This window comes from Staurois parvus, unplaced genomic scaffold (assembly GCF_062004578.1).
Source record: "Staurois parvus isolate SC_StPar_1 unplaced genomic scaffold, SC_StPar_1.0 ptg000634l, whole genome shotgun sequence".
NCBI lineage: Eukaryota > Metazoa > Chordata > Amphibia > Anura > Ranidae > Staurois > Staurois parvus.
Genome location: NW_028318430.1, coordinates 1,812,883 through 1,828,783, shown reverse-complemented (window position 1 = coordinate 1,828,783; position 15,901 = coordinate 1,812,883). Strand labels below are relative to the sequence as shown.

Here is a 15,901-nt window from a genome sequence, read left to right as displayed (position 1 = left end):
TTGCCCCGCCATCTCAGTGCCATCATTTTGCCTTTCTGCCAGGCAACCAATTCTCCCAACTTCAGTTTGTTTTTTTGCAAACATTGATGGCAGGTTGCGCCGGTTAGCCCGAATGGTTCAATATGCATCCGTTTTCTGCTGCAGAAGAACCTCGTAAAGTTCTGGAGAGGTGTAGAAATTGTCCGTTGTTACACAGTAGCCTTGGTTTAGCAGAGGCTCAATCAGTGACAGGACGGAAGAGGTTGCCATTCCATAATTGCTGTACTTGGGAACAAAATTTGTTCCCTTGCCGGTGTATATAACTAAGATGTAGCCGGTAGAGGATTTGCACAGAAGGTAGTATTTGATGCCAAACCGTGCTCTCTTGGATGCGATATATTGTATCCAGCTTAGCCTTCCTTTGTAGGCCATTAGACTTTCTTCTATGCTAATGTCTCTCTCTGGCACATAGCTCTAGTGGAAATTTCTGACAATTATTTGGGAGACTTCCCAAATTTTTTTTAGCTTGAGTCGATTCATCAAAATCCACATGGTTTGTGAAGTGCAGACATTTCATAATAAGGGAAAAGCTGTACTCCAACATGACGGTGCCAAAGAACGGCGTGGCGAGCAGTTTGTTTGTGGTCTAGTGCCACTTCTGCAGTGGTTTCCCCACTACTCCTTGCAGAATATTTAGGCCAAGAAACAGCCAAATGTCCTCTGGTGACCGGTTCCCACTTTCTGCTTTGTGAAAACCGGCTGTGTGGAGCAGCTAGTTCTTGCGCTGGGTACCTATTTGTCACCGTCACGATAATTTCAATAGCCTCATGAGTCAGAAACAATTTCAAGTACACCAAGGGGTTGTCACCTTCAACATGGATTTTCATACCAGGTGCGTGGTAAACTGAAATCTTGGCGGCACTGGCGTATCGCAATCAATAGTGCACCACGTGCGCAGATCACTCACATCAATCTCAGACTCGCCACTGTCTTCACTTTCCGTGTCTGAAGACAAATCGCTGCATGAGTCGCTGTCGCTCAATTCAAGTAGCTCCTCACTGTTGCTGTTCGCTAGCTGATCATAAACTACTTTGGCGCTAGCAAGGCACTTTTTGGAAGCCATGAGCGCAAAACTGTTTTTAGTCACAGAAACTGAAAAAACTGCACAATGGAAATATCTGAGGTAAAAAGTTACAATGTATGCACTAGAATAACACTTTATTTTGACACTGATATATTTTTATAACTCCTGCCTCCTGACAGCACAGCACGGCAGGCTCACGCTGATCACACTGATCAGCGTGAGATACAAGGGAAGCAGGAAAGGAGACGGAACGGACGGAGGGGATGGCTGCATGCGGCTCAGGACCCCGGACACGGATCAGGTACTTAGTTTGTGGTGACCCCGAGTCTGGCTCAGGGTTACCGCTTTTGACAGCTAGATTTATCCCCAAGCTCGGGAAAACTACTAGGGTGGTTAACCAGCTATGGCCTTCTATGGAATACTCAGATTTCAGCTGGTTAGCTTAACTAACTCCTGTCTCAGCTATAACTGAAGAAATTAACACTATCACTGGTTCAAGGCCAATCACACATTTTAATATTAATTATGATTAATCATAAACAAATATTTTGCAAGCTTGCCATCAATATAAGCACCGAAATATGAATTTGGAATTAATGTTTATCAAGTACACACATGGAAATGCAATTATTTTAGAAAATAATAAACTGCTAAAAACTTTTTCTCATCAGCAGTTATAGCAGTCTTGTGACTTCTATCAGAATCCAGCACAGCACTGGTTAAAGCGTGTAGGAGGAGTTTTCATTGTCCCCCGATTGTCCTATGAAGCTGCATAACTCCTGTCCCTCTGTCTGGACAGTGCTGATTGGCCCTGTGCTGATCACATGCACCCTCCCAACAATAAAAAAAAAATTCTAGCAATACACACCAAACTGAGCATGTGCCACTTGCCCCAAAGGCTCTGTTCTATCAGCAGAGGTATTGGGGACAGTAGGAGGATCAGAGAAGACAGGATCAAGCAGCCTTTTTACACAATGCAAAGGATCAACCCCTTAGGACTGATTTTACTGTTGTGGGTTTAGTAACACTAAGTCTAAGATCTACCAGAGCACCGAGATCCTAGCCTCCCACTTGTATTGGCCCTAGAATGTATGATACATTTGTGTTTTTAGGCACCAAGTGCTTTATGCATTTATCAACATTGCACCTCATTTGCCACATACTCTACACTATTAAGGTCTGTTTGTAATTTGGAGATATCCTGTAAGCAGTGGCGCACTAAGGGGACTGCAGAGGGGTAGGTGCAGTCCAGAGAATCAGCACACACTGCTTCTGGGACGGCAGCAGTTTAGAGGGGGGAGCCTCCTTCCCTGTTCTGGTCATATGTCAGAGGATATATGACATATCGGGGAAGGCAGTGCCCACAGAATTGGGGTGGGTTCCAGGATAAGTGGCTGGGCTATTCGCACCCAGCTGGTGTGCACGGTTCTCCCCCAACCTTAGTGGAAGACGTTGCAAGGGTGTCACAAGTTGGTGGCTTTACTGTATGTGGTCTTTTTGCCTACAGCACTTACCTTCAGCCTCTGAAGAAGAAAAGATTTCAAAACGTATCAGGCCACACATAGAGGAACGTATTTGGTGTAAACCGTGTGGAACGATCTTTTTATTGTTATGGGAAAATGGGGTGATGTAAAATGTTGAGATGGTAGAAACAGAATATCAACCAGCAGTTTTATGTTAAAGTAGAATTATAGGCAAAACCTTTTTCATTTTGGATAGCGCAAGGGAGAGTTATAACCCCGATTTTTTTTCACCATTATGTCCTATTGTGAAGATTTCCCTTGACTTCTTGTCCTATAGCCAAACAGGAAGTGAGAGGAAATCCCTACAAATTACAGTAATCCCCTGGGGACCCCCAGGTCACCAGAACTAGTGTCCCCATTGGAAGATTTCCCCTCTATTACTTTTCTGGGGACAACCCAAAATTTGGGATGGTCTTTCACATTCAATAATGGTAAACAGGACAAATAGGGGGCACAGACCGCAATAAAAATTAATGGGGGTCTAATCCCTCTGAACTATCCAAAACGTAAAAAAAAAAAAGTTTTGCTTTTCGTTATACTGTAATGGATTTCGAACTATATTAGTATGTGAGTTTGCATTCCTTAAAAGTCCCACTACCTCTGTAACCGCTGTGCTATATATATTCAAAGAGATGTTGTCATCGCAAATCACCTCATATAATTCTAGGGTACACTGTGCATAATTCAATATTTTGATAGTTGTAGCTTTCATTAAAATAATACCCAGTGGTTATACTATGAAGGTCCTTGTTCAGGCACCTCCTGTTAGAGGGTGAGGACTATGTCTCTGTCCATTTCTACTCTGACATGCAGTCACCATCAGAAGCCCGTGTGACAGGAAGTGGCCCATTCAGCACACATGATTTACAGTGGTTATGGGGGCGGGCGGGTCTGAAATCACCCCCTTTAATCGCTAGCCTACAGGGCACTTATACCCCCTTCCTGCCCAGGCCAGCTTTCAGCATTGTCACACTTTGAACGACAGTTGTGCGGTCATGCAACACTGTACCTATATGAAATTTTTATTTTTTTTGTGACAGAGCTTTATTTTGGTGGTATTTAATCACCTTTTTATTTTTTCTTAAACCAAAAACCACTGACAATTTTGAAAAAACAAAAAAAATTGTAGTCATAAAATTTTGTAAATAAGTGATTTTTCTTCATCACTGATGTGCGCTAATGAGGCTGCAGTGATGGACACTGAGGCAGTACTGACATGCAGCACTCATATGGCACTGTTAGGCAGCACTGATATGTGGCATTAATGTGCACTGTTAGGCGCTGAAATGTGGCACTGATGGGCACCGGCAGGCGGCACTGCTGGGGCTACACAGATCATCAGGGCACACTGATCATCAGTGCTCTAATGATCTGTGTACATGTTCCCTCCGAAGAATGCCGATTACTGGCTCTCCTCTCCTCACGAGCGGTCAGCGTGATAACCAGCATTTCATGTTTACATGTGATCAGCTGTGATTGGACACAGCTGATCACATGACTGAGCAGACATCTTCGACTCTTTCCGTTGATTGGTGATCCGCTGTGTCCGAGGGGCACAGCGCACCGCCGATCACCACACTGCGAGTTCCCGGAGCCGTGCATGCGCGGTTAGAATGGGAGGACGTCATATGACGTCCTCCCAGAACGAGAGAACCGCCTTGCATCCGTCATTTTACTATATGGCGGGAGGGAGGCGGTTAAAATAGCCACCTTTTGTTGCTTTGCAGCCTGAAATGAAGACAGAGTTTGGTTTATCCAGCTGTATTTACTCAACCACTTGCAAAAAATGGCCTGGTCAGGAAGGGAGGTAAATCCTCAGGAGTGCATTACGGCGCTGCGTTACTTTAACTGACAATTGCACGGTCTTGCAATGCTGCACCCAATAACAAAATAAGTATTTGGTCAATATCAAAAGTTCATCTCAATACTTTGACCTCTGTCATTGCCAACAAAAGATATATAACAAACGTTTCCTGTAAGTCTTCACAAGGTTGGCACACACTGTTGCTGGTATGTTGGCCCATTCCTCCATGCAGATCTCCTCTAGAGCAGTGATGCTTTGGGGCTGTCGCTGGGCAACACGGACTTTCAACTCCCTGCAAAGGTTTTCTATGGGGTTGAGATCTGGAGACTGGCTAGGCCACTCCAGGACCTTGAAATGCTTCTTACAAAGCCACTCCTTCCTTGCCCGGGTATGATGTTTGGGATCATTGTCTTGTTGGAAGACCCAGCCACGTTTCATCTTCAATGCCCTTGCTGATGGAAGGAGGTTTGCACTCAAAATCTCACAATACATGGCCCCATTCATTCTGTCCTATACATGGATCAGTCGTCCTGGTCCCTTTGCGGAGAAACAGCCCCAAAGTATGATGTAGCCACCCCCATGCTTCACAGTAGGTATGGTATTCTTTGGATGCATCTCAGCATTCTCTCTCCTCCAAACATGACGAGTTGTGTTTCTACCAAACAGTTCTATTTTGGTTTCATCTGACCATATGACATTCTCCCAATCCTCTTCTGGATCATCCAAATGCTCTCTAGCAAACATCAGACGGGCCCGGACATGTAATGGCTTAAGCAGGGGGACACGTCTGGCACTGCAGGATCGGAATAAGTGGCGGAGTAGTGTGTTACTGATGGTAGCCTTTGTTATGTTGGTCCCAGCTCTCTGCAGGTCATTCACTAGGTCCCCCCATGTGGTCCTGGGATTTTTGCTCACCGTTCTTGTGATAATTTTGACCCCACAGGGTGAGATCTTGCGTGGAGCCCCAGATCGAGGGAGATTTTCAGTGGTCTTGTATGTCTTCCATTTTCTAATTATTGCTCCCACAGTTGATTTGTTCACACCAAGCTGCTTGCCTATTGCAGATTCAGTCTTCCCAGCCTGGTGCAGGTCTACAATTTTGTTTCTGGTGTCCTTTCGACAGCTCTTTCGTCTTCACCATAGTGGAGTTTGGAGTGCGACTGTTTGAACTTGTTATCAGTATAAAAGACACCTGTCCACAACCTCAAACAGGTGCCATTGATACAGGTAATGAGTGCAGGACAGAGGAGCCTCTTAAAGAAGAAGGTACAGGTCTGTGAGAGACAGAAATCTTCCTTGTTTGTAGGTGACCAAATACTTATTTTCCACCACAATTTGCAAATAAATTCTTTCCAAATCAGCCAATGTGATTGTCTGGATTTTTTTTCTCATTTTGTCTCTCATAGTTGAGGTCTACCTATGATGCCAATTACAGGCCTCTCTCATCTTTTTAAGTGGGAGAACTTGCACAATTGGTGGATGACTAAATACTTTTTTGCCCCACTGTAAGTAGAGACATATCCCAACAGACTAAAGGCTGGAATTTAAGGATAAGTTCACCTTTCTACAAAAAGTAAATGTAATTTTTTGCAGGTTAAAAATAAATGTGCATTCATTATTTTTTGTTGTAGGAGCTTTTAAAGCATTGCACCAGCGATCAGCAGATCGCTGATGCCATGCAAATCTGTCAGTTTATCTGCTTGCTTGTACATCCCGTACGGGAAAGTCAATATTTCTGGCAGGAAGGCTCAAAGAACTACTGTAGCGCTCACAGCGCTATGGTAGTTCACTAATAAATACAAGCTGACAGACGCTAAGTTTGTCGGGACTTGTAGTCCATTCATTCACAGAACACTTAGAATGAATAACGTGAAGTAACGAGAAGTTCCCCATACTAGCTGTCACAGAGGGGGGATTGGGCGACAGCTGCAGGATCGGGAACAGGTTACATGTTCCACCCTAAAAAAAGGAATGTAACATGTTTCAAAAGGTGAACTTATTCTTTACAGCAAAAGGTGGTTCAACAAAATACTGACACATGGAGGGGGTGATCCTTTTTCTGACTCATTGATTCTGTTTTTGAATTTTTAAAATGTTTTTAGGACATGTTGGTGTTAGCAGCAAAAAAAAAAAAAAAACACTGGTACTATATTTTAGAATGCATAAGAGAGTCATGTTAAGAATATTTTTCTCCAAGGGTGTTTTTGCCTGACCTCACTTTACTTTTCATTACCTTAGGTCCCACTTTCTTTACTCATCATGTGAGTTGATATCACTCAATAAAGCTCAAGCCCTTTTTTCATAATATTTAACATGTATTTTCTGCCAGGCAGTAAAAAGTACTCAAATCAAATCGGTGGATTCATACAGTTCTCTTCTGTATTGTAGATACTGAATCTTGTTATGGTTTGTTTCTTCATTCATTCTGTACTTTGTATTTTTCCTACTTGTGGAAGTGTCAATTGCAACGTATATTCATTCGTTTATTACAACAAGCCTACTTTCTGCACTCTTTTCCAATATCTTCAAGGGGACAATTGTTTTGTGGGGCAATTTATAAATCCCATAAATAATTATAAGCAATACATTTATCTGGGACAGGTGTTGTGACTGGCAACTTTTCTTAACAACTGTTAATACATATCACGATGGGTAAAACTGCTATCTGTTGCTACGGAACAGGAACAATGTATGAGAAAGAGCTACCAGCCAAATCCTGTGCATTCTGTCAAAGGACTATGTTCCCTCATATACAGAACAAATATCATGTAGTCATAAAAATATAAAATGGTATATGATAAATATAACCACGATAATGATATTGCCTATCGACTGCCCAAATAAAAGTAGTAGTATCAGGAGTTTTTTTGCAAATCTATATGTAAGTAGAAAAATATAGGGCCAGAAGATAAAAAAAAAAAAATCCATAAGACGCAAGGTCAGTAATAGGAACATTAAATTGGAATGACAACAGTGCTCAACTGAACGGTTGAGGGACAGAGGAAACTTGTCAGAAATATGACCTTCTGATCTTCATCAGAGGATAGATTCTGTCACATGTTCTGTCCCCCTTTGTAATGTACAGCGCTGAGCGAACTATTGGTGCTTTATAAATACTGTATAATAATAATATAATAATGTGAAGCCTGACATAGCTATGCAGCCCTCATCTTAGGGCCTGGGAGAGCCAGAGTCTGCTACTAGAGATGTATTTCTGAAGGCATTCCAAGATGAAAAAATAATGCCTTGTGTTATATCACAGAAAAAAAAAAAAAAAAAAAAAAGGTGTGTGGATTGTGCATGATCAAAGTGGAACTCCAGGCAAATAATGACATACAAAGCAGAAATAAGTGAACTAGCCATGCTTGCTATACACACACACACCTCAGTTAAGCAGTAAGTTAATTTTGCTGTTCCATGGTCTAGCATTCCTCTTCCTAAGCCAACCCCATTCACAGAGGTGGCAATGCTGATTCTCTGTTCAGTTAGGTAACTTAGGAAGCTGGATTGCTGAGCCACCAAGATAAAATGCTTAATAGGAAGAGTCTGACAACTGCCTGTGCAATGTGGAGATCACAAGACTGGCTGTACAGAATTACAATATGAAAAAAATGGTTAGCATGCATTTGAAATCTGTATTTAGAGGCATGCACAGAGATTTTTTTTCTGTAATGGAAAAGTGCTTTTTCCAATACTAAAGTACTGGTAAATATGTTGTAACACTGAATGAAGGTGATCTGAGAGAAAACTAACTATATGGATTTAGCTTGCATACTCAGTTTGTGGTCCCCAACAATTCTCTGCACCCATTTGAGGCATTTCTGACACAGACAATGTTGGTATGAGTAGGGGTTGTAGTGTGGACATCTTGCAATATTGGCATCTCACTTAGGCCATTAAATTACAATATTTACGTCACCATAAACATGATACACAGCAGAACCCTTCGTGAAAAAAGTGCTTCATTTATTTAAATTACAACACAAAGTTGTATGACTTGCTCATCAAATCCTGTTTTTTTCACAAGATATTACAAAGAGCTTGTAAAATTAATATTAAAAAAATGCACTGTGCTAGAGAACTGAGGGAACGGGAAAAAGCGCTGAGCAACCCAATATGAGCATTCACAGAGCTCTTGGCTGCAGTTAGCATTTTGTTCATGAATACAAAACAGTTACATTTAAAAGGAAATTGCGTTTGTATCCTCAACTGTTGTTATCTATGACTTTCATTTTCCTTTCCTTAGAAATATAATACTTGAGAAATATGGTCACTGGGAAAAAACATATTTGAAGGGCCATGGTATGATATGTATAAGGGGATGGCTTTATGGGACATTTGAAAAATAAATAATTTACAATGAGATAGTAATTTGTACCCGTGCTATTTCTTAATATTATGTTAAGTGATATTCTTCTAATGAATAGGTTTGCCCATGCTCAATTTATTGTTCTTAAAGTAGATCCCAAATCTGAATAAAGTGAGAGGTGTCATGGGCCTAAAAATAATAGACTTTGGGGTCGGCAATAAAAATAAAAAAAATAAAAAGCCAAGAACTGACAATGACTAGTAGAAAGTGGTACATAATGTCCCCTCATAAAATTATTGGCAGATATTGCAGCAGTAACACTCCAATTATGACTGTAAATCTTCAGCTTGATCATTATTTATCAGGTGGAAAGTGTGAATTGGACCAAGGATCAGAACTTCTTCTCCCGATGGTTGGGCTCCATATACTCCATGGATCATATGTCTGTCCAGTCATGCTGTCAGGGCTGTGAGAGGGAGCAGCTGAAGGAGAGTTGGGGGGTGGGCATGTGCTTTCAGCTCCCATCAGATCGATAACTGGCAATGGGTTGGGGGGAGCGGTATATGGGAGAGAAGTGTTTGGATTACTGGACCAAATGGAACTGCTGAATGGCGTGGACCACAGGCTACTAGTGCCAAGGATGGATTGCTGGAAACAAAAAAAACAAAAAAACAACTGCATCAGATAAAAAGCCTTACCACAAGCATTATACTAAAGCTGCTATTAAAATGTAATAGAGGCCTGTTAACAATCCAAATCAATTGCTGCTCTTAATATGAAAGTTGTTTTAAAAATATCCAAGATACCCATGAAAGAAAAAGTAAAACAATAGCGATCTGCTTCTGCAAATTGTTGGATGGGAAAGCACAGTGCTTTGTTCTTACATGTAATATTTTACGAATACATTTTAAAAAGAAGAAGTAAAGTATTTTCATCATCACTAGTAGGCTTATTGTGATTGCTGATTGTGTAAACTAATGAACACAAATTTGTGAAATCTTTGTAATTCCGTTGCTTTACGCAATAATGATATACATGCTTACGGCCAGTTCACACCCTGAATCGCACGTTAACGCGTTGTGCGTTTCTGTGCAATTAATATGCAATCTTGGTGCAGTGAGATTTCAGCCCATTCGTTTTTTTGGGGCTGAAATTGCGCAGGACTACACCAAAAGTAGTGCATGTATTACTTTAAAAAAAAACGCACAGCAACAAGATTGTATGGTACTACTGTACCATGTGATCTGGTGCAGGTAACCGCACTGTGTTTGGGATGTTTCCAAGTTAAAAGTATAGATTTTAGTTTTTTTACCTACGTGGATGCAGTATCGATCTGTTGACGCATCTGTCCCCCGCTGGCTCTAAGGCGGAGAACTGAGCAGTCAGACACCACTGATTGCTCAGTTCTCAAAGCTGCTCTGAGCGGAGAGTGGTGACTGTTAGTCACCGCTTTCTGCTCTGCCCCCCAGCGCTCACTGAAGCGCTGGGCTGTAGAGGAGGAGGGAGCGGCTGGCTCAGGCTCGTAACGGATTGAAGAGGCTGAGCCAGGTGCTGGTCCAGACATCTGGGTGGATCATGACTTTAAAGTTGGGATCTTTCTCCAGGCTGGAGTGACGTCAGCCAACAGCGGACTTTAGTTTGCAACTGGATGAAAACGGGTCACAGGAGAGCAAAGCGAACTGCACCCCTGTGATCCACAGGAGAGCAAAGCGAACTGCACTCCTGTGATCCACAGGAGAGCAAAGCGAACTGCACTCCTGTGATCCACAGGAGAGCAAAGCGAACTGCACTCCTGTGATCCACAGGAGAGCAAAGCGAACTGCACTCCTGTGATCCACAGGAGAGCAAAGCGAACTGCACTCCTGTGATCCACAGGAGAGCAAAGCGAACTGCACTCCTGTGATCCACAGGAGAGCAAAGCGAACTGCACTCCTGTGATCCACAGGAGAGCAAAGCGAACTGCACTCCTGTGATCCACAGGAGCTTTGGCTGTACTTCTTTAACACAAACACCCGTTGTAGATTGTAAGTGCAGTGCATTTTAAATGTGGTGCGGGAAACGTGCATGAAACAGATTTCTTGCACTATGTTATGATGTGGACTGGTCCCAAAACAAATTAAATAGCTGTATCCTTTTTTTTCACCAACCAATAAGCTTTGTTTTCTCCTGCCAGACTTAGTCCTACAGTTCCCATAATCTTCACCACTCTCGTATTAAAAAAAACAAAGACAAATTAAATACTGTACATAATACTCTAAAGTTATATAAACCACCCTTAATACAAACTAATTTTATTCAAAATTATCACCTAAATTTTATTAGAAACCAAAAAGTTATAAAAATAACTTTATATTTATGTGACCCATGTGAAAAATGACTGAGATAGAATTGATCAGATATATGACTACCTGATTGGATGTTCATCAAATAGATATATAAAAAATGAAAAGGGGAGGGGAAGGGAGAAAGCAGAAAAAAGGGAAGAGAAAAGGAGAGGGGGACTTTTCAGAGGGAGAAGAGAATGTTAATGATGGCGCATCTGAATTTACAAACTAGGAATTAGGGAAATAAAAAAGAAGGCAAGGGAGGAAATGGAGGCGAAAAAAAAGGTGAAAAAGAAGGGAGGGGAGAGGGAGGTTTCAGTTTTGTACAAAAAGGAAGAAAAAAGTGTTAAGACCGAATTCACCTCAAAGCCTGCTGAAGTGGTATACAGGATCCATGTTTTTTTACTAGGATGCACTAAAAGTTCACTTTTTCCCTAGGAACCCTTCTTTTAGGGCAAAAATCGTGACTAAATAAGATATGGAGGACTGTCCTATAGAAAATGGTTTTCAAAGAATTTAATACCAACAATGGTATTTTTGTAAAAAATGATAGTTTTTACATTTTGGTTTAAATATGTCATCTTCCAACATTTGCATGATGCATCTATAAGTACATATATGTGTAAAAGTTATGTCAACAGCATCAATGGATTTTTTCTAAAATCTGCCCTGCTATTAACGGGTGATTGCAGAGGAGAGTTTGTAACTGCAGAAAAGCTGACCGCGTACAGTTCTAGAGAAGAGGCAGCATCTGCTCATGGCTTTTACATGCAGTTCTTAACGCATGTAAGGTAATGTGAAGAAAATGTGACACCAGCTGCCTTCATTACTCTGGATGTTATACAGGATTTACGATGATTTGTACGTGTACATAAGCTGCCATCTGTGGCATTGAGCAATCTTGTGACTGAAACCCTAGAAGAGTTTCAGCACTCGTGCCTTACGCAGCATGCCCATAGAGTGGCAGGACAGGAGCAATATGATATACTGATGAACTACAAGATGACCCGTCTTACAAAAAAGATTTAATGAAACGACTAAAAGGAAATTGCGTCTTCCACTCCTGTGCTAACGGAAATGTTGCCTTTTAATTTTGTCTCTAACAACTTCACTAGTGGAAAAAGCAATTTCAATGAATTCATCAACTTGCATTAAAAGAAGCTCCAGACTTATTGCTGGTTTATATATTTGTGGCCAGCTGCATTGTCCCTGTAATGTCGGCAGTGCTCATTAGAAAAGCAGAGGTGATATTATGCAGACATTTACTATATTCTACAACTCTACACAATATAGTGTAAAGGGGATTATACCCACAAAATGTAATTAGGCTGAAAACTGAAAAATGTCAATTAAAAAATGTCTGATTTTCAACATTATCATATGAAGAGGGCAAAAAGGAAACCTGTGTAGTAAGAGGACTACCAATTAATGATGATTTTAACTGGTGTAAGATCACTGTAAACAGGCTTCTCAGTTTGCCACAAAATCTAGAAGTTAGGGTTCAGATTTGTCCAGTAGAACAAATAGCTAGAATTGATTAAGGATTTGGCCACCAGATAAAGATATAACTAAAAATACACCCCCCCACCACATACTCACAGATGTCACATGGGTTGGGGATCCAGTACTTGTGGGCCAAGTTGGCACAGAATCTGTGGCAGGATGATCCCAGAATGAAGTTGTGGTCTCAAAATCTGTCCACTTCTTTTGGGGATCATGAGTATAAGTACTTCGGGGTAAAGAGAATTTGCTGAAGACCTCTGTGGTGGATACAATAAAATCACATGCATGAAATTAAAAAAAAAAAAAGCAGCTTATTAACGTAACTGTAGCACTCTTCTGCAGATTTAAATATATCCCATAACTATTTTGAACTCAGCATTTACATTTGCCAACAACAAAAAATACAATGCACAGCACTATATACAGAGCAGCTTTGAAATCCACAAAAGCCTGTGGCCCCATTCACGTCTGAGCATAGTGGAGCACGCGTTCCTGTTAGTGTTTTTTCATGTCTTTCACGCATTAATAGGCGTCACACCTAGGGCAGCCTCTTCACTTCAATGGGCTGTCCCGCGCAAGATAAATGCCCCCAAGGTAGCTCCAGAATCTTTCTGATCGTGGAGCACCATGTGTTTTTTCAGTGCATGTTCTGACACGTTTGTAGTACGTTTTGTCACTTGGCAAAGCACATCTGGGGCGCCATAAACAATTAAAGGCAAGGCAAGTACAACCTGAGATTGCAGTGTGTTTCTGAAACATGCAGCAAGATTTTGTGAATTTGTTTTGTCGCACGTTTTAGGAAAAGTGCAGGCATGAATGCAGCCTGACTGTACAGGATAAATACAGCAGATTCAGCAAAACCACCACCAGGGTCAAGACAGTTGGCCAATTTAAAGAGCATTTCACTCAAAATTAACATTGTTTCGTGTGGCAACAGCAAGTCACATGCTGGCTTCTGGTATCTTTTAAGAACACAAGAGGGTGAGACATCTTTTCCAACTGCCATATACATTGTACATCAAAAACTACAGCGCTAGTCTTTGTATATACCTCTTAACCATTCATAATTGCCACATTCTTATGTACAGAAAGTACTGACCTCCTGTTAAGTTGAAGGAATTGCTAGATCCAAAGGCAGAAAATGAATAGTCAGGACTGTTGGGACTGCTGATTGGACTCCACAAGCCAGAGCTGAAAGCAAAACAGGCATATGATATTCTCATTAAAGAAAGCACATTTAAAATAAAAAACTATTTTTTTCCCCAGTTTTGATTGACAACAGGAAGTATGGTAAACAAATCAAACATTTTAGAGATATTTAAGTGTGTGTATACAAGAGTATCACCTCAGACCTCCTGGGAAGAAGGAGATTAGAGGGTCTGAGAGCATCTCTTTCATCTCAAGGAATGCAGGATCAAAGGGCCAGCTAGTGTCCCTACACCAAGGAACTAGCCTGCAGTGCAACAACGCCATCTGCTGGAGGACACCAAGGACAACATATTCCCTGATAGTTTACTGCTTTTTGCTCATTGGACAGATGACTATGCAGGGGGCATCAGCATGGGTGTTGCTTGTTTAGGGTATAAAATGCTAGGGACGGCTATGGTTCCTGCTCTCCTTTTCCTGGAGACCAGCCAGGATACAGACTTTTGATGACGGACTTATTTCTATAAATTCTGTTATCTTCTTTTAGATTTCTATGTTAGGGTTTTACTTTCTAAAAAACACCTTTGCTTTCATGAGCATTGTGTTTATTATTACAGCTAATATTGTTAATAGTATCATTCAGAGCGTTAACTATATAGCCAATTATAGGAACAGACGAGACAGATGATATTTATTTATTTACATTTTAACTAGGGAGGAAAACCACTGCCCTTTCAACTGAAGGAAACCTTAAGATAGCCCATATATGGCTGAATTAACCTAACACAGTACATAACTTAGTTTACCTGTCAGAGTTATCACTATCAATGGATGCACTTTGTGACATGCTGATGCTGTTAGGGATGTCACTTCTAGCAACAGATGATCTGGCTAATCCGCTGCCACCTGTTTTGATAGAGGAAAAAATAAAACCGTGTAAACAGATCAACTTGGTGGAAGATGAAGACAAAGTATTCATGACTGTAGAGATAAAATGTGGCTAGTACCTGGGTTCTTATCATACCCAGCAGCAACAGCGGCAAATGTTGGATTGCCATTCCTCCCAGGTAAAGAAGCTGCTTTAGTCAGTTTGTGCTTGGTGACAGTAGACGTGTTTCTTAAATCACTGAAAGGAAATATTCTGTTATTGTTGGCACACCATGCAATGATCTACTTGTAATTTTACAAGTTATAAAATTATTTTCTATAGAATTTTAAATCCATCTACCCTTTATAAATAGGAGGTGGAAGTTTCATAGAAGATGCATACAGTACCCAAGCACACATGGAAAAAGCACACAAGTACCTGGGGTGTGACAAAACTAGAAAGTATACCGTATACAAAATAAAGCAGCATATGATTATTTTAGTTCTGTCAGAAACATAAGATATACAGGCATGTCTGAATATTATTTATATAATATACATAGAATATCACTATTTATGATTATTTTTTTTTAAAGATCAGTCCTGCCTGATTAACATCTTCCTGACAGCAAAACACATATGTTGTCGCATACAACGTGGGTCTTACACCCAGCCACAGCATGTATTGGTCCATGATGATCTGGAGGTATGCATCTCCGGTCTCACTCATAGCTTTTGATTGGGAGCAAGCGGATGGGCTCCCAATCACGATTGCTGTGAGAGCTGATCACAGCATTTATAGGATTAAGAAGCTGTGCTGCCTCACTGCATTAAAGCCTATTTTAAAAAGCTGCCAGAAAGCGGTGTGAAGAGGTTAACCACTTCCCATCCGGCCCACCTATATAAAACGGCCCGATGGGAGCAGTGCAGGGGCGGGTGACCATTTATAAACGTTCTTCCCGCTTCTCTGCTTGTGCGCGCTCCCTGGGAGCGAGCAGTACCGCGATCCGGTGCCCGGAGGACACAACGGAACACAGATCGTTGTACAGGACCTCTGTGTGAGGTCCCGTTCATTGGTCAATCAGTGATCACATGAATAGTAGTAAGCAAGATGTCACTTCTGACATCACTGCTTACTACTAGTGAAATCTGTGAATGATCACAGAGGTCACATGGTACAAGGCTATTCACAACAGCCTTGTACCATGTGACAAGCTGGGACCAATTACAGCTCACATAGTATTTATCAATGGCTGCAAGAATGCAGCCAGATAGAAGGAGAAATGATTGCTTTTACAGCCTTTATTGGTGTAAAAGCAATCAGTGTAGGGAAAAAAAAAAAAAAAAAAAAAATCTTCACCC

At 41.2% G+C, this 15,901-nt stretch overlaps 1 protein-coding gene across 4 annotated transcripts in view; it reads right to left on the bottom strand.

The window, feature by feature from the left end:
* Positions 1-8,335: 8,335 nt before the first annotated feature.
* The window catches only part of TMEM131 (transmembrane protein 131), a 278,778-nt gene continuing 271,212 nt past the window's right edge, over positions 8,336-15,901 (bottom strand). For all 4 annotated transcript variants that reach the window (XM_089693479.1, XM_089693480.1, XM_089693481.1 and 1 more), the window contains 5 exons: positions 14,680-14,798; positions 14,479-14,578; positions 13,626-13,717; positions 12,623-12,783; positions 8,336-9,347 (listed from right to left, as the gene is read on the bottom strand). In XM_089693479.1, coding sequence (XP_089549605.1) covers positions 9,054-9,347; positions 12,623-12,783; positions 13,626-13,717; positions 14,479-14,578; positions 14,680-14,798 — 766 coding nt within the window. In that variant the 3' untranslated portion in view covers positions 8,336-9,053. The remainder of the gene's footprint in view (positions 9,348-12,622; positions 12,784-13,625; positions 13,718-14,478; positions 14,579-14,679; positions 14,799-15,901) is intronic.